The 21,806-nt window shown below is 52.4% G+C and overlaps 1 protein-coding gene across 1 annotated transcript in view; it reads left to right on the top strand.

Moving 5' to 3' along the window:
* Nucleotides 1-21,467, top strand: part of SGCZ (sarcoglycan zeta) — a 196,763-nt gene extending 175,296 nt beyond the window's left edge. Inside the window, exons 6-8 of the mRNA XM_068136666.1 lie at nt 6,595-6,667; nt 14,434-14,557; nt 20,515-21,467. Coding sequence (XP_067992767.1) covers nt 6,595-6,667; nt 14,434-14,557; nt 20,515-20,712 — 395 coding nt within the window. The 3' untranslated portion in view covers nt 20,713-21,467. The remainder of the gene's footprint in view (nt 1-6,594; nt 6,668-14,433; nt 14,558-20,514) is intronic.
* The last annotated feature ends 339 nt before the right edge of the window (nt 21,468-21,806 follow it).

Below are 21,806 nucleotides of genomic sequence, written 5' to 3'. Positions count from 1 at the left end.
GCTCTGCTCAGACCTCACCTCCAATCCTGCCTCCAGCTCTGCTGTCCCCAGCAGCAGAAGGACACAGAGCTGCTGCAGAGAGCCCAGAGGAGGCCACAGAGATGCTCCAAGGGCTGGAGCAGCTCTGCTGTGAGCACAGGCTGAGGGAGCTGGGGCTGTGCAGCCTGCAGAGGAGAAGGCTCTGGGGGGACCTCAGAGCTGCCTGCCAGGAGCTGAAGGGATCCTGCAGCAAGGCTGCAGAGGGACTTCTCCTCAGGGTGTCTGCAGACAGGCCAAGGAGGATCTCTGTGCTTCTGTTGTTTTTCTCACACTTGTCATTTCCCAAATGCTGAATTTCAGGAGCCTGTAACCTGAGCAGAGATGAAGAGTTTCCCCAAGCCTGTCTGAGTGCTGAGTGCTCAGCTTGGGCAGCTTCGTGTGATGGTTCTGGCTGTAGCTTGAGGCTCTTTGCTCTGGTGTGTTTCTGGATCTGCAGTGCCCAAGGAGCTTTCTCTGTCAGTACAGAAGTGGGCTTCTAGTGTTTCCCCAGACTCCTGCTGGTTACTGAGTCTTCCTCTACAGCCAGCAGCACTCTTTGACCAGAGCTTTGCCTTCAGGGCTGCTTGGTTCTGTGGAAGTCTTCACTTATAGTTTCATAGTTTCATAGTATCAGTCAGGGTTGGAAGGGACCACAAGGATCATCCAGTTCCAACCCCCCTGCCATGGGCAGGGACACCCCACACTAGATCAGCCTGGACAGAGCCTCAGCCAGCCTGGTCTTAAACACCCCCAGGGACGGGGCCTCGACCACCTCCCTGGACAACCCATTCCAGGGTTTCACCACTCTCATGGTGAAGAACCTCCTCCTCACATCTAGCCTGAATCTCCCCACCTCCAGCTTCATTCCATTCCCCCTAGTCCTATCACTACCTGAGATCCTGAGCAGTCCCTCCCCAGCCTTCCTGTAGCCCCCTTTCAGATACTGGAAGGCCACAATGAGGTCACCTGGGAGCCTTCTCTTCTGCAGACTGAACAGCCCCAACTCCTTCAGTCTGTCCTCATAGGAGAGGTGCTCCAGCCCTCTGATCATCCTCGTGGCCCTTCTCTGGACACGTTCCAGCACCTCCACATCCCTCTTGTAATAGGGGCTCCAGAACTGGACACAGTACTCCAGGTGGGGTCTCACCAGGGCTGAGTAGAGGGGGAGGATCACCTCCCTCGACCTGCTAGCCACACTTCTCCTGATGTAGCCCAGGATCTGATTGGCTTTGCGGGCTGCAAGTGCACACTGAGAGCTCATGTTGAGCTTTTTGTCCACCAGCACCCCCAAGTCTCTCTCTTCAGGGCTACTTTCCAGCCAGTCACTGCCCAGCCTGGATTTGTGCCTCCTCTTCCCCTGGAAGCTGGGGTGGGAGTAGTTCTCTTCAGTTACAGTCTGATTCCACATCCTTTGCACAGAGTCTGTGCCCTTGCTATTTATTTCCTCTGAAAGGTTCACCTTTTCTACCTCTCCATCCTAACTCATGTTCCTGTGAATTCAGTTCCCTGCCTACTTCCTTTGGAGTGTGCTTGAAAGGCCTTGATGGTTCAGGCCTTTGCTTTTGATTCTTGTATTTTGGGGTATTCATTCAGCTCTCTGGAATCTCCCTCCTCTCAGAGTAGGCCTTGGTTGTGATTCTGTCCCTCAGGGAAAGCAGTTCCTAGCACCTTGCTGTGTTTTGTAGCCCATGAGTGGTTTATCGTTGGGAATGGCATCTAACCACCTGAAGCATCTTTCCTTCATTAAAAACTGCTGCTGCTCACTTGGAATCCCAAGTCCTGCTGCTGTCCCCCCCAGGCAGCTCTGTTTGCAGCATCACTTCGAGGAGCAGTGGGTCCAAGCTGGACGACAGCGGGTTGCAGCTCACCACTCAGCAAGCTGTGAGAGCACAAAACACTGAAATTCAAACCAAACCACGCTTGCTCCTTCTGCTGTTTGAGAACAGAACCTTCCATGTGTACTTTCCTTCTCAGCTGGCCTCAACAGCCAAAGTATGGCAGTCCTTTATCCTCAGAGAATATGCTGCCAGCAAGTTCAGGAACATCCTCTGTTCCTTTAATCTCATGCTGGATGGAAAGCAGGCACTTGGCATGACCCTGCTTCACTAAGAAAGGTGCAACAGGTCAGGCAGCCAGAACTCACTGGGGGGGTTGCCAGCACCTAAACATCAGGGTCAAGAACACTGGGGGGGGTTGCCCAGCAAGTAAAATATGTGGGTCAGCATTAGTGGAAAGTACACAGCTGCAGGAAAGCTGCAGGAAGGTATTCGTTAGTTTTTGGTTAATTAGATGGGAAGTTAGAGCCTGTAGTTCAGTGCTGTTTAGGAGATCACTGAATCACAGAATGTCCAACCCCCTGCCAGAGCAGGAGCACCCAGGGCAGGCCACACAGGAACACATCCAGGGGGGTTGGAAAGGCTCCAGAGCAGGAGACTCCACAACCTCTCTGGGCAGCCTGCTCCAGGCTCTGCCACCATCACCATGCAGAAGTCTCCTGGTGTTGAGGTGGAACCTGCTGTGTCCCAGCCTGTCCCCACTGTTCCTTGTGCTGTCACTGGGCACCACCAAACAGAGCCTGGCACCTTCACCCTGACCCCCACCCCTCAGCTATTTATGGGTGTTGCTAAGATCTCCTCTCAGCCTTCTCCTCTTGTCTTGGTCCAGAGAGGGAAAAAGCCTCAGTTCATTTGAATATTCTCATGTTATGAGATTAGAGGCACAAATGAGGCCAAAATATCAACAGCTGGACTGTTCATTACACAAATAAAGTGGATGGATCAGAAGGGGAGAGAGAGAGAATAGAGAGGGAGAGAAGAGGAAAGGAATTACACTACCACACCCCCCACCCCCAAGACTGAGTCTGTGGAGGAAAGGTGCTGCAGGAGGTGTTGGGTCTGTGGAGGAAAGGTGCTGCAGGAGGTGTTGGGTCTGTGGAGGAAAGGTGCTGCAGGAGGTGTTGGGTCTGTGGAGGAAAGGTGCTGCAGGAGGTGTTGGGTCTGTAGAGGGGTGCTGCAGTTTTGGCTGTGGGAGAGATGTCCTCTGGCGAGCTTCTTCAGCTCCATGAGCTGCAGCAGGCAGAGCTTAGGACACGGAGAGAGGGTTTCTCTTGCTCTGATTCTTCCAGGCTCCCTGGTGATGTCTCTGTCATATTTTCTCTCCTGGTATTCTCTCTGGTTTTCTTCAGAGCAGCTTTGCCCCAGGGCTTTTCCCTCTCTCCTGCTTTCCTTCTCAGCAGTGTTGTCCTTCTCCTGTGTTTTACTTCATCTGTGTTTTTCTTCTCCTGAGCCAGTACTTGCTCAAGTCTTTTATACAGCTCTTAGTCTTTAGGTATGTGTCCAAGTATTGTCCCCCAGGAAATCTTCCTGTGCATTCCTTTGTGCTTGGACAGAGGTCTGGACCCAATATACATCAGGGGCCAAGTGGTGAATCCATTGTCTCACCATCCTCCTTTACCGGGGTACCTGATGGCTGGGGATGATCTTGTCATGCATGTTCCCGAAGGTATGGCAGCAGTGGCCTTGGGTCCATCGTCTGGGCCAGCAGCAAAGGTGAGTTTATCTTTGTTGAGCCACATCAGGAGAGAGAAGATTTAGTCTCTCACACCTCTGCAGGCTAAATGAGTGTCTGCTTGCCCTGTTTCAGTAGAGATTGGCTCTCTTGCACTTGACTGGAGAGTCAAAGGCTCTTTGCTAGACATTGATCAGATCCCTCTCAGCCTTCTCCTCTCCAGACTAAACAGCCCCAGGGCTCTCAGCCTCTCTTCATAGCAGAGGTTCAAGCCCCACTTATGCTGAATTCCACCTGCCTGGAATGTCAATCTCCTTGTGTAATGTTGGTTTGTCTTTCTCCAGCTCTACCCTGTTAAGGGAAAACCCATCTCGTCTCGTCTCATCTCATCTCATCTCATCTCATCCAGGTGCTGCTGGAAGTGGGCAGATGCTAATAACTGCTTTGAAGCTGTCATTCCTCTTCTGCTGGCACTCTGCCTGATAATGTCTTTGGCACTTCTGATTGATTTAGTGTCTGCCCCATACTGCAGGGATGCTTTCTGCATCTTTGCATTCATTCTGAGGCCACAGCTGTCATCTTCCCATCAGCAGAGACTGGGCAATTCTTCATCCTGCTCACTTATTAACATCTTCATCTCCCAGCTGCTACCTCCAACTCCACCAAGGGCCCCTGGCATTTGGCTTTGCTGAAGGACAAGAAGAGTGGGATCTGGAAGCACACTCTTTGATTTCTGATGCTCAGCTCCTGGAGTTTCTTGCCTGCAGCTATGGATGAGGGCAAGGTTGATTTTGGCTGTACCGAGGTGCTACTCCTGTCCCTTAAAGGCAGCAGAACTGCAAGGCAGTGTCAGGGGTGAGAAGCAGACCCTGCACAGCACCTCTGCAAATGCTTGGAGGTGAAAGAGTCCACCTTTTCTTTTCTCTCTCCTGTGGTTCTCTGCAACACTCAGCAACGTTTAGTTATATAGAGGGGATTTGGCTGTGTTCATCTGAGAGCTTCAAAGCAGCAGCTGGAATGAAAAGGTTTTCCCAGGACGCTTTACTAAGATGTTTGGGAAGCTTCGAGATTTCTGGAGATAAAATCCTGGGCTTCACTATTGCCAGAGGTCCTCTCTTGGATCCTCCCCAGCACCAGAGGATTTTACAAGGAAGGAATTTGTTCTGGCTTGGCTTTTTGTTCATTTGTTGGGTTTGATTGCTTGGGGTTTGGTTTGCTCTTGGTTGGTTGGTCTTGCTTGGCTGGGGTTGGGGGCTTTTTGATTGGTTTTGGGTGGATGGTTTGGGGATTTTAGGGGTGTTGGTTGGGGTTGGTTTGGGGATTTTAGGGGTGTTGGTTGGGGTCGGGGGGTTCTTGGTTGGGGTTGGTTGGTTGCTTTGGGGATTTTAGGGGCGCTGGGTTTGTTTGTTTGGGCTTTTAGGGCTTGCTGGTTTCAAAAGAAGCAGATGAGTAGAGACGCTTACAAACACTGACGATTTTCCTGCAGTAACTTAGTTTAACATTGACTCAGCTTTCCCCCCTTGTTTCCTCAGGTCTTTAGCACTGTGCAGTGGCATCAACTGCATGTTCTGCTTTCAATCCTGATCACTTCACTCCACGTGTAGCTGTAATGATCTGTAAATGTCTGCCATTAGCAGCCAAACCTTGTGCAAATGCCCTGAGTGATTGCAGATGTGTAGTTAAAGCACTGAGACCATCAGAACGGTTCCTCCCCTCTGTTGCACACTTCTCAAACAGCTGCTGTGAGACCTTGCTGGGGGGTTCGTGAGTGCATTCAGGACGCAGGAAAGCTCTTGCTGAACGGCAGCAGTTAATCCCAGATCATTTAGTCATCAGCTGCAATTATCCCAGCTTCCTTGATCTTATTTCTAGTGATAGGAAGTAAAAGCATCGCCTGGTTTGCAGCTGCTTTGATTCAGTGCTTTCCTCTCACTGGCCGTTCTCTGATGGAAAGGCTTTCGCACCACAGCCCTGCCCTAGTCCATTGCACGCTGCCGCTGCACGGCCTCAGAGAAGGCAAGCCAGGGCGTCCAGGCACACGGCTGTGGCTCCAAACAGTGAGAGGCAAACGGCTGACTCCTCAGCAAAGGATTAGCTCAGGGGAGGATGATGAGGCTATGGCTACCTATCAGTTGCCAACTGAGTGCTATAAGGGACTGCTCTGCAGCCGGTCCTTGTGTCTGAGTGAAGCACTGCTTTGGCAGTGCCAGCCACCACATGTTGGTGTCTGCTCTATGACTTTAACAAACAACTTGCTGTGTTGGAATCAGAACCTTTTGTGCCTTCAAACCCCCAAACACTGCGTTTCAAAAATGCACCCTCTCAATGTTTGTCTTTTTCCCCCCACATGGCTCCAGTGCCCATTTATCAGACTCCTCACTCTCTCCATTGGCAAGCAGTTTGAGCAAGACAAGTTTTGGTCATGTAACTAAGGACATGGAATTCCAGTTTGCACCTAGGTATAAACATCAAACTCAGCACAGAATCAGTTCAGGTTTAAGCACTCATCCATTCTCTTCACCTTGATTTTGAATGGCTAGCAAGAGCCACACGAGAGTCCCCTACCACCCCTGGAACCAAAGGCATCCCAGATACATTTCCTTTAGAACAGGTGGTCAGTGAGAAAGAGCTGACAGAAGGAAGCTTTGCAGCTGTCAGATGCTGGGGTGCAAGGCAGCAGCTTCAGGCAGGAGGCTGTTGCTTCAAAACTCCTGGGAGCTGAGCATCTTCATCTATGGAGCATCCCTCAAACAGCAGCAGGCATTTCTGAAGGGCTGGGAGGGGGTCAAACAGAGCTGTGATGTGTTTCTTGCTGGTCTCTAAAACGCCCCCTGGCCCCCCTGGCGAGGCAGTGCTGGAAGGAGTGGATCTGGAGGGGTGTTCAGGTCGCTGTGTGACACTCATCTGCTGAGAAGCAGAAGTTCCAGGTGGTGTAGGGCCAGGTTGTGAGAGCGGGGTGCAGTCAAAGCTGCAGAAGCGCTGCTGCCCAGGCTGCAGCGAGGTGCCAGCCTGTGCTCGCTGTGTGTTTCTCTTCCCAAGTAATTACACTCTATTTTATTTGTGTTTTAGGCACGGAAGGGGCAGTGTTTGGCCACTCTGTGGAGACACCCCATATCAGAGCAGAGCCTTCCCAAGACCTCAAGTAGGTGCTGTTCAAAAAGTTGTTTTCAACAATCAAGTATTCTCCAAGCCAATGAAGCCTTGATGGAAAGCAGTTCTCTGAATGGTCTGTGTAGTGGTATTGCTGCCTGCTGACTGACTCATGCAGCTCCAAGGCACTGCTGGACTCATTTCTCCTAACAAGCCCACAAGTCCCCACAAACCTCTAGCACACCAGGTGCAGGATAGGTTCCTCTCTGGCAGTGACATGTCTGCCACAGAAGGATCCTTGAGCAGTGTGTTCCCAGGGATGGCAGTCAGGGGTTTGGTGAGGTCAAATCAGTACAGTCCTGTTTAAGAGTCCCAGCCCATGGAAGGTCTTTGTGGCCTTCCTCTGTGTCCTGATGGTGTCCCCAGCAGGAGAAGGACACAGAGCTGTTGGAGCTGGAGTGAGTCCAGAGGAGGCCACAAAGATGCTCCAAGGGCTGGAGCAGCTCTGCTGTGAGCACAGGCTGAGGGAGCTGGGGCTGTGCAGCCTGCAGAGGAGAAGGCTCTGGGGGGGACCTCAGAGCTGCCTGCCAGGACCTGAAGGGCTTTGAGGAAAGACACCAAGACCCAGCACTATGTTCTTTAACCCTGCTCTAACAGAGCTAAAGAGCACAATGAGCATTGGGCAGAGCAAAAAGGAGTGTGAAAAATGTGCAGTAACAGAGAGAGAAGAGATCCTCTTAGCCTTCATTGTTAGCTCCTGCCAGCACCTGAAGGGATCCTGCAGGAAGGCTGCAGAGGGACTTCTCCTCAGGCTGTCTGGTGCCTCCTCTGCTTCCAGGCTTCTAGAGGACAGATATTTTGCTCTCTTATTAAGCCAGCCCTTAAATGCCTCAAAAGATGGCTTGAAAGATGCCAACCATCAGGCACCTGTTCCTGTCCTATGGAGAGTCTGCTGTCCACCAGGACTCCAAGGTCCTTCTCCTTGAAGCTGCTTTCTAGCAGGATGCTCCCTGTCCTGTTCCTGTGCCTGTTACTGTCCTTCCCACACACAGGACTCTGTGCTTGTCCCTCTTGAACTTCCTGAGGTTCTCCCTTGCCCAGCTCTCATTGCATGGCAGCACAGCCTGGCAGGTGTCAGCCACCCACCAGCTGGGTACCATCAGCAAACCTGCCGAGGGTGCACTCAATCCAGGTCATTGGTAAAGATACTGAACAAAACTGGCCCCAGAACTGGCCCCTGGGGAACACCCCTGTGCACAGGCCTCCAGCTGGACTCTGTGCTGCTGACCACAGCTCTCTGAACCCTGCTGTTGATCCAGTTTCCAAGCCACATGCTCCAATCACCTGAGCCTCTGTTCTTGAGTTTCCCCGGGAGGATGCTGTGGGAGATGGTGCCCAAAGCCTGGTGGTCAGTGGCATGTGAGGCTTGACCAGGAGAAGAGGAACCATCTGTTAAACTGGATCTGGAGTTATCCCCAGAGCACACCCCCACATTAATTCAGTGCCTTAGTAAGGAGGTTATTGAGGGCAAAGCTCTCAGCATTCACCTGCTGGCTGTCCCCTGTGCATGGCTAGTACCATGCCCCATGCTCTAATGCACTGTCACCCTGAAGCCAGCATTTGGGGCCATATTCCACTGGCAGGTGAGCTCTCCTAACTGTGTTCCTGTGAGAACAAGCAGCAAGAGAAGTGTCAAGATTACCTTAGCAAGCTAGGATTTACTTCCCTGATTCTAAGGCCTGATCCTCTTATGCTGCTTCTCCCAGCTAATGAAAGCCAGGCTTTATTAGGTCTTTGGATCGACACAAAATCACTTAGCAGCTTCCACAAAGGATTCTGGAGAATCCTTTTCTGAGGGAAAGCCTCACTAGCCAGGATTTCAGACTGTGGGACAGGAGAAACGTTCCCCAGTCTCAGCTGAGCTTTACTTCCATGCAGCACACTGTTAGCAACAGACACTACAGGTGCTCCTCCCTGAAAACTGCAGAGTATGGCCAGAGAGCAGAGTGGCTGGAGCACAGTGGCTATGTGAAGCTGCTGTGGATCTGACTTCTTCTGCATGGCTTCCTGCCCAGAGGAGATTGAGCTCAACTCCCAGGATCTGTAGGGCAGACACTATGAGCCCTGCAGGTATCCAAATCATAGTCCAGATCTCACAGAGCCAGGATGGAAAGAATGGCACTTGGGCCTGGGGGCCAGGACAGCCTGGGGCTTGCTGAAAGCATGCTGGCTGAAGGGTTATGAGCCAAGAGCCCTGGAACAGCTCAGGCTGGGAGGGAGCTCAGAGCTCAGCTCCTCCAACCTCCACACCATGCCCAGGGACACCTCTCAGCTACACTCAGCTGCTCAGGGCCTCATCCAGCCTGGCCTTCAGCACCCCCAGGCAGGAGGCAGCCACAGCCTCCCTGGGCAGCCTGGGCCAGAGGCTCAGCAGCCTCCTGCTCAACAACTTCTTCCTCAGCTCCACTCTAACCCTGCTCTGCCTCAGCTCCAAACCATTCCCCCTGGGCCTGGCTGCAGACACCCTGAGGAGAAGTCCCTCTGCAGCCTTCCTGCAGGATCCCTTCAGCTCCTGGCAGGCAGCTCTGAGGTCCCCCCAGAGCCTTCTCTGCAGGCTGCACAGCCCCAGCTCCCTCAGGCTGTGCTCACAGCAGAGCTGCTCCAGCCCTTGGAGCATCTCTGTGGCTCAACCAACCTCAGCACTGCAGCACCTGGAGGAGAATGCCTGTAATAAAGGTTATCATTGCAGTGTAGGTAAGACACAGTAGGAACAAAAAGCAGCTGGATATAAACTGAGGCTGTGCAGGGCAGGGGAAGGGGCTGCAGGTCACAGCAAAACAAGGAAGGTGGTGGGAAGGGTGCAGTAGGGGATAGCTGCAGGACATTGGGGTTCTGAGGAGTCCTTCACCCATAGCTTTCTCTAGGAACCTGCTTTGGATTGCTCACGTGCAGGTCTCTCTCTCTGCCTGCAGGTTGAGGCTTTCAAGCCTGTGTGAAGTGATAACCCACATTCTGATCCTCCCCTGCTTGCTCACTGGTTCCATTTTCACAGGTTGAGCTCTTCCTGGGCTTTGCACTCTGGAATGCATGGGGGGTTTGCTGCCTGAGACTGCAGCCAGGCTTTTGGCTTATGTTCTTAGTGTCCTGACTGGTCCCTTAGTGTCCTTAGCTGTTCTGGCTCTGCCCTCACCCACTCAGGCCCCAGGTTCTCTCTCACCTTCCCCACACCTCCTGCTGATTTTGTCAGGCTCCTCTGTTAAAACTCGCTCCCTCCAGCCCTGCTCAGCTTTCCTGGATGCTTCTCCATTTCCTGTTCCTTTAATAACTTCACCCAAAAAACTCTTTAATGACATTTTGCTCCTCTAATATTTTTCATATTCTCAGCTGAGAAGCTTTATTTCCCTGTGTGGGGAAATTGGATTTCTGCTTTATCTTCTCTGTCAGACAATATTAAAGCACTCAGCTGGAGCCACTGTGGTGATGCAGCCTCTGGGAGCTGAAACCAGGGCACGTGCAGGCCAGGCAGGACTCACTCTTGGGGAGATGAATTGTGGGGGAAGGAGAATTTCAGGGGTTGTGAGGATGGCATAATGCCCACAAAGGCCAAGGTCAGATGCACTCACAGCATGGGCAAAGCATCAGCTGCCCCACTGAGCTGTGCTCCTCTTTGCTCACAGGTCAAGAAAGATTTCTCTTCATTTAAGTTTCTTCTACTTCAAAATGGAATATTGGGGGGGAAGTCAAGTTAATATTTGCTGTTGCAGGCCTTACCTCTGCCTGTTTCTTACTTGAGACCTATGTTGTGAAGTCACAAAGCAGAGCCAAGTTGTGCCCTTAGGGGCTGTGTTGTCACAGGTGTCAGATGGAGCTTCATCACAGCATCCTAGGATGGCTCAGGCTGGAAGGGAGCTCAGAGCTCATCTCCAACCTCCACACCGTGCCCAGGGACACCTCAGCTAGACTCAGCTGCTCAAGGCCTCATCCCGCCTGGCCTTGTCCAGTTCTGGTGTCCCCAGCAGGAGAAGGACACAGAGCTGCTGCAGGGAGCCCAGAGGAGACCACAGAGATGCTCCAAGGGCTGGAGCAGCTCTGCTGTGAGCACAGGCTGAGGGAGCTGGGGCTGTGCAGCCTGCAGAGGAGAAGGCTCTGGGGGGACCTCAGAGCTGCCTGCCAGGAGCTGAAGGGATCCTGCAGGAAGGCTGCAGAGGGACTTCTCCTCAGGGTGTCTGCAGCCAGGCCCAGGGGGAATGGTTTGGAGCTGAGGCAGAGCAGGGTTAGAGTGGAGCTGAGGAAGAAGTTGTTGAGCAGGAGGCTGCTGAGCCTCTGGCCCAGGCTGCCCAGGGAGGCTGTGGCTGCCTCCTGCCTGACCTCTGATGAGCTCTGAGCTCCCTTCCAACCTGAGCCATTGTGTGATTGATCCTTGACCTTCAGTTGCAGGGCTGGCAGTGCAGAGGCAAGGACTACCTGCTTTCCATGTGTGATCTCTAGCTGGCAGCAGGTTTTCCAGTGCAGTGTTTTGAACACCCATTCCAGGCTGGCAGAAATTCATTGCAGTCATTGTGCTGAGCAGCATGGGCTGGATCCAGTGCTCAAACACAGACAAAGCAAATGAATTATTCACACCTGCACAGGGGAATCTTCTGTGCCCTTCTATTTTTAGGAACAGCCTCTGCTAGCCAGCAGAGCACAATTAACAGAGATGAATTATATCCCATGTGGGTGCAAGGGAGATGCAAGAGGTGAATCTGAAATGCTTCTTACCCCCCCAAATTAAATCTCTTCACATAGTTTTTCCCTAATACAATCTAGGTCAGCTTGTAAACAGAAAACAGCAAATGAGAAATCAATGTTCCTGCATTCCTCAGGAGAGATTCTGCAGTGCCTTCAAAGGAGCAGATTCCAGCTACTGGAAATGTTTCCCTTTTTGGCAGTGAGTCTTTAATGAAGGCTCCACAAACACACAGAGCTTTGATCCTCTGCACTGTGTCCTTAATTCACAACCCAAGGATTGGTCATTAAAAAGCAGAAGAGCCATTCCCTGCAGTTCCATTCTCCATCCTAGCTGTTTGTTGTCTGGGAGAGAGCAACTGAATCGTGTGAACAAAAATTCACCCACAGAAGTAAACAAAAGCAGAGACAATTCCTGCTCTGTGGCTGCAGTAATGGCCTTCTCCTTGGGGGGATGAGTGCTGCAGTGGGAAGTGTTGCAAGAGGTTTCAGGCAGAGATTGAAGCCTTTCAAACAGAACAAATGTTATAAAGCAGCTGCACATCAAAGGTAATTTACCTCAGAGCACTGAGGAAGTAACAACAATCTGTGTGTGTGTGCAGACCTCTGCAGCTCCAGCAGCGTGCTGGAGACTCTGCAGCTCAGGCCACTCTTCAGATGGAGATCATCCAGAGACCAACAAACCCAAGAATGAGTTCATAGAATCCTAGAACAGCTCAGGCTGGGAGGGAGCTCAGAGCTCAGCTCCTCCAACCTCCACACCATGCCCAGGGACACCTCTCAGCTACACTCAGCTGCTCAAGGCCTCATCCAGCCTGGCCTTCAGCACCCCCAGGCAGGAGGCAGCCACAGCCTCCCTGGGCAGCCTGGGCCAGAGGCTCAGCAGCCTCCTGCTCAACAACTTCTTCCTCAGCTCCACTCTAACCCTGCTCTGCCTCAGCTCCAAACCATTCCCCCTGGGCCTGTCTGCAGACACCCTGAGGAGAAGTCCCTCTGCAGCCTTCCTGCAGGATCCCTTCAGCTCCTGGCAGGCAGCTCTGAGGTCCCCCCCAGAGCCTTCTCCTCTGCAGGCTGCACAGCCCCAGCTCCCTCAGGCTGTGCTCACAGCAGAGCTGCTCCAGCCCTTGGAGCATCTCTGTGGCCTCCTCTGGCCTCCCTCCAGCAGCTCTGTGTCCTTCTCCTGCTGGGGACAGCAGAGCTGGAGGATGATTTTTTTTAGGTACAAAGAGCTGCAGAATCTTCTCTGCAGCCTCAGGAAGGGAAAGGCTCAGCACCAACAGGCATTCAGATTTTTCTGCTGCTTCTGTTCTTTGTAGCCAATTGCTGCTTTGTTTCATACAGATGGCTCCAAGTCATCTTCTCCCCTCTCTGGACACCTGCTTCTCATGGGTTTGTTTTGTAGTGGCAAAGAAGGCTTTCACTTCAATTTAGTGATTTGTTCTTTGTTTTTCCTTTCCCTGTTGAGTGCCAGTGACACAAAACAGATCCTTCACAGACACCATCTCAGTGCCTGGCTTTGTGTGCGAGTGTGGCCTTCTGGGGGCAGACTCCATCACTCTCCTGTGCACCTCAGTAGCTGAAATGCACTGAAATCCTCTTGTTCCATTGCTTGGCAGATCCTGTTTGTTCCTTTATCCATCTCCTCCCTCACTGTATTTTTGGGTGGATATGAGCTTGCACTCCAAGTACAGTCTGGTGGAGAAGGACATGCAGTGTTTCCTTGGAGCTTTTCATTTAGACATTTCTATCAGTAATAGATTTCATCTTAGCCTTTGCTCAGGTGGAGTGGAGCTGTGTTCTGCCATTGAGTTATTGGGATATAAATAGCTGGCCAGCCTTATCTCCCCCTGAACAGGACTCTAACAGCTGAACACAACTGGAATCCATAGTTTTGTTTCCTGGCTCAATAGAGTTTTCTTCTGACCATCTTTCCTGTTAAGTGTCTGAGGAAATCCTTGCAGCAGTGCTTGCTTTTAGAGAAACCTTGAGATTGCTGTGAGACAGAGGAGCTCAGAGAGCACAGTTCTGCATTCAGGGTGTGCAGGATCCTGAGCCTAGGGTAGGAGAAACTGAAAGGCTGGCAACAGAAGACCTTGCTTTGAGGAAAGACACCAAGACCCAGTGCAATGTGCTTTAACCCTGCTCTAACAGAGCTAAAGAGCACAATGAGCATTGTGCAGAGCAGAAGGGAGTGTGAAAAAGGTACAATAACAGAGAGAGAAGAGAGCCTCTTAGCCTTTATTGTTAGCTCCTGCCAGCACCTGAAGGGATCCTGCAGGAAGGCTGCAGAGGGACTTCTCCTCAGGGTGGCTGCAGACAGGCCAAGGGGGAATGGTTTGGAGCTGAGGCAGAGCAGGGTTAGAGTGGAGCTGAGGAAGAAGTTGTTGAGCAGGAGGCTGCTGAGCCTCTGGCCCAGGCTGCCCAGGGAGGCTGTGGCTGCCTCCTGCCTGGGGGTGCTGAAAGCCAGGCTGGATGAGGCCTTGAGCAGCTGAGTGTAGCTGAGAGGTGTCCCTGGGCATGGTGTGGGGGTTGGAGGAGCTGAGCTCTGAGCTCCCTTCCAGCCTGAGGCACTCTGTGATTCTTGTTTATAGCAAACACTGCCACAGCTGCCCTCAGTATCAATAAGCCCAGGGAAGCAAAGTCCTTCCAATCAGTTTTACATCACCACTTCAACCTTTATGAGTGGTGCTGGGTTTAGTTTTTGATTGAGTTGAGCATTTGTCGTTGGTCCCTGAGCAGGCTTTAGTTATTAAGCTGTCTCCACAGAGGCACTCATGGAGACATTTGGGCTCCTAAGCAGCTCTGTCCCAGTGTTAGTACAGTCAAGTAAGTTAGCTGCTGATGCTGGTAAGCATCCCTAAGCAGACCAGCTGATCTCAGTGTATGCTTAAATGCTGTCTGGAATAGGAATAGATTCAAAGCCATGCTTAATTGTTTTCTTCCTCCAAGTCCTACCCAGCAGTGAGAGGATCATACCTGTTCTTTACCCTTCACAATGCAGTTTTACCTGCATGCACTCTGGGCCTTGGTGCTGGGGAGGTTGGTGCAATTCAGTGCATTTTTTTCTCAGTGATTGTTTCTGTCTTTCAGACTTGAATCTCCTACCAGGTCTTTGGTGATGGAAGCACCCAGGGGAGTGCAAGTCAATGCAGCTGCAGGAGACTTGAAAGCTACCTGTAGGAAAGAACTGCACTTGCAGTCCACAGAAGGGGAGGTAAGTTCAGGCAGCAGAGCAATGCTCTACAGCTCTGCCCAGCATCAAGCAAATGCTGTGGGGAAGGTTTGCTCAGCAGCAGCATAAACATCACAGGGGTGCTCTGCTTTTGCCTCCACAGAAGTGGTTGTGGTTCAGCTGGCTCCATTATTAATGCTTGTTTGCTTTTGGCAAGCATTTGAGCCACTGATTCCATTCACACTGAAATAGATGTGAATGTGCATAGGTAAGAATGACTTTCAATCCAAGAGACCAGGAAAGAGCGACCCAGTCCTTCATTAGAGCCATGAGACAGAGAGAGCTAAGTGGCAGTGCTGGGACATGAGTTTGGATCAGCCTGGCAAGCTGAACCAACGTTTGGATTGATTTGGATGAGCACTTCCTTACAGCATGCTGAAGAGGGTTAATCAGTTTGGTGCAGTGTGGTTCACCCCTTGAACTGGCACCACCTCTGCAGGAGGGACAGAGATCTTCAGTGATGTGTGCCCCGGACTGTTCCAGCAGTGTCTGGGCCCAGTGATCAGCCTGACATCAAGAGATGATCCATACAAAGGTTTTGGTAGAGGTTCTTCCTGTGTGAACTCAGGAGCATGGTTTGAGAACCTGTCAGTGGGTCAGCTGGCAATCCATGCCCTGCAGACATGAGAGGCCCTCCTCTGCCAGCCCTTAGAGTGGTGTAAGACCAAACCCAGCCACCCTGTGCCCAGGTTCCTGCCAGCACTGTGTAGAAATGGGCAGCTTTCAGAGGTGCTCTCCAGGGGATTTGCCAGGCTGCAGCAGTTGTGGAAAACAAATCACTGAATGTAAATATCCAATGGGGAAGGAACTCTTCAGAAATGATTTGCCTTTGGGGGCTGCATTGCATTGCTTCTTACCCAGTGCTCCTAGGTGCTTTATAAACAACTGCCCAAACACCTAGCAACAGGCAGGGGCAGCACTGGGACAGCTGCAGCCCTGCAGTGCAGCCCCTTGGCATGGCAGTGCAGCAGAGCAGCTGTGCCTGACACCCACCAGAGGCCTGCTTGCAGAGCATTCTGCTGTTGCTGTGGCTGTGCTGCATACTTAAAGCACAATAGCTCCTTAATTCAGAGCTTCAAGTATGTGTCTACTACCCAGCCTGTCTGAGTTTCTCTGGCAGCCAGCTCTTCCCATAACCTCTCATCTTCCAGTGCCTGAAGGAAGGGATCCTGCAGGAAGGCTGCAGAGGGACTTCTCCTCAGGGTGGCTGCAGACAGGCCCAGGGGGAATGGTTTGGAGCTGAGGCAGAGCAGGGTTAGAGTGGAGCTGAGGAAGAAGTTGTTGAGCAGGAGGCTGCTGAGCCTCTGGCCCAGGCTGCCCAGGGAGGCTGTGGCTGCCTCCTGCCTGGGGGTGCTGAAGGCCAGGCTGGATGAGGCCCTGAGCAGCTGAGTGTAGCTGAGAGGTGTCCCTGGGTATGGTGTGGAGGTTGGAGGAGCTGAGCTCTGAGCTCCCTCCCAGCCTGAGCCATTCCAGGATTCTATGCTCTGCATGGTGTCATTAATTGTTTGGTGTGGGTGAAGTGAGTTCAGTGAAAAATAAGCAGTGGTAAACTCAGAGCTCAAACCTCCACTTTTTACTCCCCAAACCCAGTCTGACAAATGTGTGCTGCAGTTCATTTTCACAGCCTTGAAGCAGCTGACTCATCACTGTCATCTGGGTGGAGAGAAATTAGTGGGGATGAGTGGAAGGCTTTCTGCCCTCCTTTAATTACTGAGTTGAAGGATCCCATTCAGCTGCTGTGACAGTTAGTTAACATCAGTAAGGTAGCATTTGATTTTGAAACAAAGCCTTGCCTTTGCAGCTTCAGGCAGTTATTAATGAGGAAGTTAATTTGTAGAGCATGCCTGGCCTTGATGCATTGTGAAGTATGAAATGGCTTACCTCATACCTTCCACAGCACAGAGGCATAGAGGAAGGCCATGCACAGAGCACTGCAGTGGCTGCTGTCATCCAGCAACAGTCTTCCCTGGACACCTGACAAATGCCCTTTGTTCCTCACCACTTCTTTGCTTCTTTCTAAACACCTCACCACAGCAGGCAAGAGGGAGTAATGAGTGGGATTTCTCCTGATCCTGCAGGATGTTCTGGCCATGCATTTCACTTTGTAGCAGCTGCTCAGAGGGGAGAGTTTGTATCCCCAGACATGGACTGTTCCTTTGAAACCCCTCACACACTGGGCTGCTGTGATGATGTCTTGGAACCTCTGCATAACTGATGGATAGCAGTGTTGCCTCAGGGCTGGAAGGGACTACAAGGATTAGCTAGTTCCCACCCCCCTGCCATGGGCAGGGACAGCCCACACTAGATCAGCCTGGCCAGAGCCTCATCCAGCCTGGTCACCTAGTCAGCAGATGCACAAATTAGCTTTTGATGCTAGCTTGAAGCCATCTTTATTAATCCTCTTCGTCTGGGGCTTCCCCAGTGCTGAGCAGTTTCAACTGCACAGCCTTCCCAGCTAGCTAACAGCGACACAGCTGCACCAGAAGCCCCTGCAGTCCTTTGTCTAACACCATGCCCTGCTATCCACAGCCTGGGAAGCTGCTGGCAGGGAAGGACCTGGGGGTGCTGCTCGGCAGCTGGCTGATCATGAGCCAGCAGTGCCCAGGTGGCCAAGAAGGCCTCCAGCGTCCTGGCCTGGATCAGCAATGGTGTGGCCAGCAGGAGCAGGGCAGGGATTGTTCCCCTGGACTCAGCACTGGGGAGGCTGCACCTCAAACACTGTGTTCAGTTTGGGGGCTCTCACTCCCAGAAGGACATTGAGGGGCTGGAGCATGGCCAGAGAAGGGCAAGCAAGCTGGGGAAGGGTCTGCAGTACAGGGCCGGTGAGGAGCAACTGAGGGAGCTGGGGGTGTTCAGTCCGGAGCAGAGGAGGCTGAGGGAGACCTCATTGCTCTCTGCAGCTCCCTGAGAGGAGGTTGGAGTGAGGTGGGGGTTGTTCTCTTCTCACAAGTCACAACTGACAGGACCAGAGGAAATGGCATCACGTTGTGCCAGGGGAGGTTTAGATTGAATATCAGGACAAATGTGTTTGCTGCAAGAGTGGTCAGGGATTGGAGCAGGCTGCCAGGCAGGAAGTGTTAAACAGATGGCACCTGGGGACAGGGTTTGATGGCCAGGGTGGTGTTAAGGCAACAGCTGGACTCAAAGACCTCTAGGGCTTTTCCAGCCAAAATGGTTCTCTGGTTTGATGTCTCTTAGAACCAATCTGATTCTTATTGGCAGACGTCTCCTGGTCCTTCCCCACCAACACTGCGGCCACTGTTAGAAGCACCAGGCACAAGCTCTGCCCACACAGCAAGTAGGCCTTGGATTTCTTACTCACCTTTTGCACTGAAGTGCTTGTTATTATCACCACATATAATAGCCTCATATCTCCTGCTTCTGCCTTTTTTAATCAAAAGCACAGAATTAGTCTTTCTCTTATCTCCTTTGATATCCCAGGGGTGTCAGGGCTGAGGGGGAAGCAGTGTGAGGAGCCCAGAAGGCCACTCACTTCCTTTGATTTGATTGTTGAGATCTGCTTGTTACAAGTTCCCAGGAGCTGCTGATTAGAAGTGCCTGGCACTGCTGGCTGCTGCTTAATATCCTGTGGAGGCAGTGCTGCAATGGGAAGTGTTTATCAAAGCCCTGCCCTGCAGCCTGGTGCTGAGCGCTGCTCGGCAGGGAGCTGCGCTGCCCCTTGCACAGGGCTGAGTGCCGCTGCATGCTTCTGCAGGGCTGTCAGGCAGCTCCACCATGGCTGTGCTAGCAGTGGACACTTCTCTTCTTCTCACATGAGAAGTGGAAGAGCAGTTTTTATTGCCTGTCACTCCTCTGACTGGTGATTACCTCCTTCGTTTCCATCCTACACTTCACCACTTCCAGCTCCTGGTTCACTTCCCCCTGCCCTCATTTGCTACTAGTTTGCTCCTTGTGCTTGCTGTAGTCACTTGCACATTGACTCCTAGGTGCTCTGAAGTTTTACATTTGGAATCATTATTTTTCAGTCCCAGCTCCAGCAGAACATGATTAATTTCTTTTCCCCAGCACCATTCACATTTCTGGGTGGGTGTTGAATCCTAATTATTCCAGTCTGTGACACTGAGCTTTCAAAGCAGCAATGCATCAGTGTTTGTGTAACCACACCACTGCTGTGCCATGAAAATGCACTCCAGTTTTGGAATCAATTCCTCTGTCAGTCAGGATGTGAATTGAAACAGGGCTCACACCACTCAGTTGCTCTCTGTGCCTCTGAGGTCCTCCCTTTTAGTGTAAATTCCTCCTGATGACAGCATCTTCACTCTGGGGGCTGGAAGACTGGCAGTGGTTGGGGCTTGTACTGAGGAGGCCACAAAGATGCTCCAAGGACTGGAGCAGCTCTGCTGTGAGCACAGGCTGAGGGAGCTGGGGCTGTGCAGCCTGCAGAGGAGAAGGCTCTGGGGGGACCTCAGAGCTGCCTGCCAGGACCTGCAGGAAGGCTGCAGAGGGACTTCTCCTCAGGGTGTCTGCAGACAGGCCCAGGGGGAATGGTTTGGAGCTGAGGCAGAGCAGGGTTAGAGTGGAGCTGAGGAAGAAGTTGTTGAGCAGGAGGCTGCTGAGGCTCTGGCCCAGGCTGCCCAGGGAGGCTGTGGCTGCCTCCTGCCTGGGGGTGCTGAAGGCCAGGCTGGATGAGGCCTTGAGCAGCTGAGTGTAGCTGAGAGGTGTCCCTGGGCCTGGTGGGGAGGTTGGAGGAGCTGAGCTCTGAGCTCCCTCCCAGCCTGAGCCCTTCTCTGGTTCTGTGATCTCTGCTTTTAGGACTTCACCTTCTCCCAAGCTCCATGCTGTTACCTGCTGGGCTTTAGGCCATTTTGATTTGTGATCTGTCCCCTGGAAGCTCCTAGTCTGCAGTGAGGCTTAGTGCCTGAGCTTGCTTTAGCTGCTGGATTTCATGAGAGTGATTATCCAACATGTACCATGGCCAGGGCTAAGCATTGCAGGCATGAATGCAAACCCTGCAGAGCTGGAGCCGGATCCATGGACTTTGTCAGTGTCTGCAGCTTCATCCCAGCAGTGTTGCATCCACTGGCAGGAGGTTAGCAACAGCTGTATTTTTAAACCACATTTAATGTTCAGAAACAAGTGGGAACAGCTTGATGACCTCTTTAATAAGACTCTAACCTGAGACCTTTGCTTAATTCAGGGCAAATAAGCTCTTTATTTCGTGCTTGTGACTCTGTGCTCTCACCTAATTATTCTCTGGCTGTAGCTTTTGTTAAGCCCCTGCAATTTAGCACCGTTCAGCACATATTCTAGCTGCCTGCAGGTACCCACTGGGGAATGTGCTTCAGTATCACTTCACACCTATTAAAATGCAGATTCTTCCCCAGCAAGGATACGCTGCTGCCATGAATGAAGAAATGCTAACGGTAGCAGGTGCAGGTGAAAATCCACCCACTCAGGGTCCTCTAAATGGCTCTGTGTAACTCTGCTTGGATCCGAACCACCTCTGGGGGAGATACCTCTGTGTGCTCCTGTCCTAGCTCCTGTGGTGGCTGGATGTCGTGGGTGCCCCCTTCCTGGGGGTGCTCAGGGCTGGACTGGATGAGGCCTCCAGCACCCTGATCTGGCGGGAGGTGTCCCTGCCCCTGGAGGGGGGTTGGAACTGGATGATGGTTAAGGTCCCTTCCAACCTGCAGCATTCTGTGAGTCTGTGAAGCTATGAGTTACTGTAAGGAGAACTAATGGCTGTAAAATTGCCCAGAGCTGAAGCCCAATAACTGGTGACAGCTCTTTTGTTGTTAGAGATGACTTCCTGAGGTATTTCTCATCTTCCTCACAGCCTCTCCAGTGCTGCTAAGGGAAGAGCTCTCGTTTCTGACACAGGTTTAACTACCTCATGACCACCTCCAAGCCTTCTGTCAAACAGCTCAGCATGCTGGAAGAAACTTTCTCACTCCTGTGCTCTTTCCACCCTCTTGCAGATATTTCTAGATGCAGACACGATCCGCCTGGGGAATCTGCCAGTGGGTTCCTTTGCCTCCTCCTCCTCCCCCAGCTCCTCAGCTCCTCGCCAGACTATCTATGAGCTCTGCGCCTGCCCCAATGGCAAACTCTACCTGTCCCCAGCAGGAGCAGGCTCCACGTGTCAGTCCAGTAGCAACATCTGCTTGTGGAGCTAGAGTGACTGCGGGTTCTCCTCACACCAGAGTAGCCTTTTGGTACTGCCCCTCTGCTTCACAGCTCCGTGCAGCCTCCCTGGCAGCGCCTCCACCGCTCCAGAGCGGCTGCCTCCAGCCCGGGCAGGAGCGCGGCGCCGCCTCTCGCCCGGTTTGCCTTGCCCTCGGCCTGCAGATGGGAGTGACGCTCAGAAATCAGTGTGTTCACCACCAGGAGACCTGGAACGTGGCGTCCCCTTGCCCCCAAGGGAGAACAACACAGGTGCCTTTGCCTCGTGAAGTGAAGCACACAGTCCTGGGTTGGTGCGGGACCTGGATACGGACTGCACGCAGACACAGACACGCAGTGCACGGACGTGCCCAGAACCTGATGGTGAGATGAACTGGTTCCACCCTCTGTGATCAATAAGTTTCATGTCTGAAAGCACAATTTCCCATTCATCTTTTGTGGATGTGAACTTTTCTCCCTGAACGTCTCAGCTTGGCAGCGCTGCCTGACGCCGGCTTGACTAAAGGGTTCCCTGCAGCAGGCCCTTTTTAACACACACACACAGAGGCACACACACACACACAGAGGCACAGACACACACACAGAGGCACAGGCACACACACAGAGTCCCTCCCTCAGTTTACTTCCCTTCAGAGCGTGGTGTCACTCTTTGTCTGCCCAGCCTAGGGTTTTGTACACCAGGCAGATTGTGGAGGTGCTCAGCAATAGTCCCCCTCAGAGTTAAGCAGACACCTGCTCTGGCTCCCCAGACCCGAGTGGCCTTACCCAGCGCTTCCCTGGCTGCTGCGTGCGAAGCAGAGCACACGGCTCCTGGAGAAGAGGGCAGTGCTGAGGATGTGTCTGTTGATCAGTGTGTTGCTCCTCACAAGGTGATTGTAATTGGCCTCTCCACAGGCTCATCTGGTCCATTTGCCCAGGGTGCAAGCGTTAGCGCCCATCTCCTGGGCAGTGCTGACAGCTGCCCTGGCAGTCACCTCTGTTGCTCTGCCCACCACAGGCTGCCGAGCTCCGTGAAGCAGGGGCAGCAGCCACAGGAGCCATGGCATTCAGGAGTCAGAAGTACACCCACGCTATGCTGACTTTAGCC

Source organism: Melanerpes formicivorus, unplaced genomic scaffold (genome assembly GCF_026170545.1).
Source record: "Melanerpes formicivorus ecotype bairdi unplaced genomic scaffold, bMelFor1.0.p_v2 SCAF_4, whole genome shotgun sequence".
Taxonomy (NCBI): Eukaryota; Metazoa; Chordata; class Aves; order Piciformes; family Picidae; genus Melanerpes; species Melanerpes formicivorus.
The sequence above is the reverse complement of the archived record's forward strand: the minus strand, read 5'-3'. Positions and strand labels throughout refer to the sequence as shown.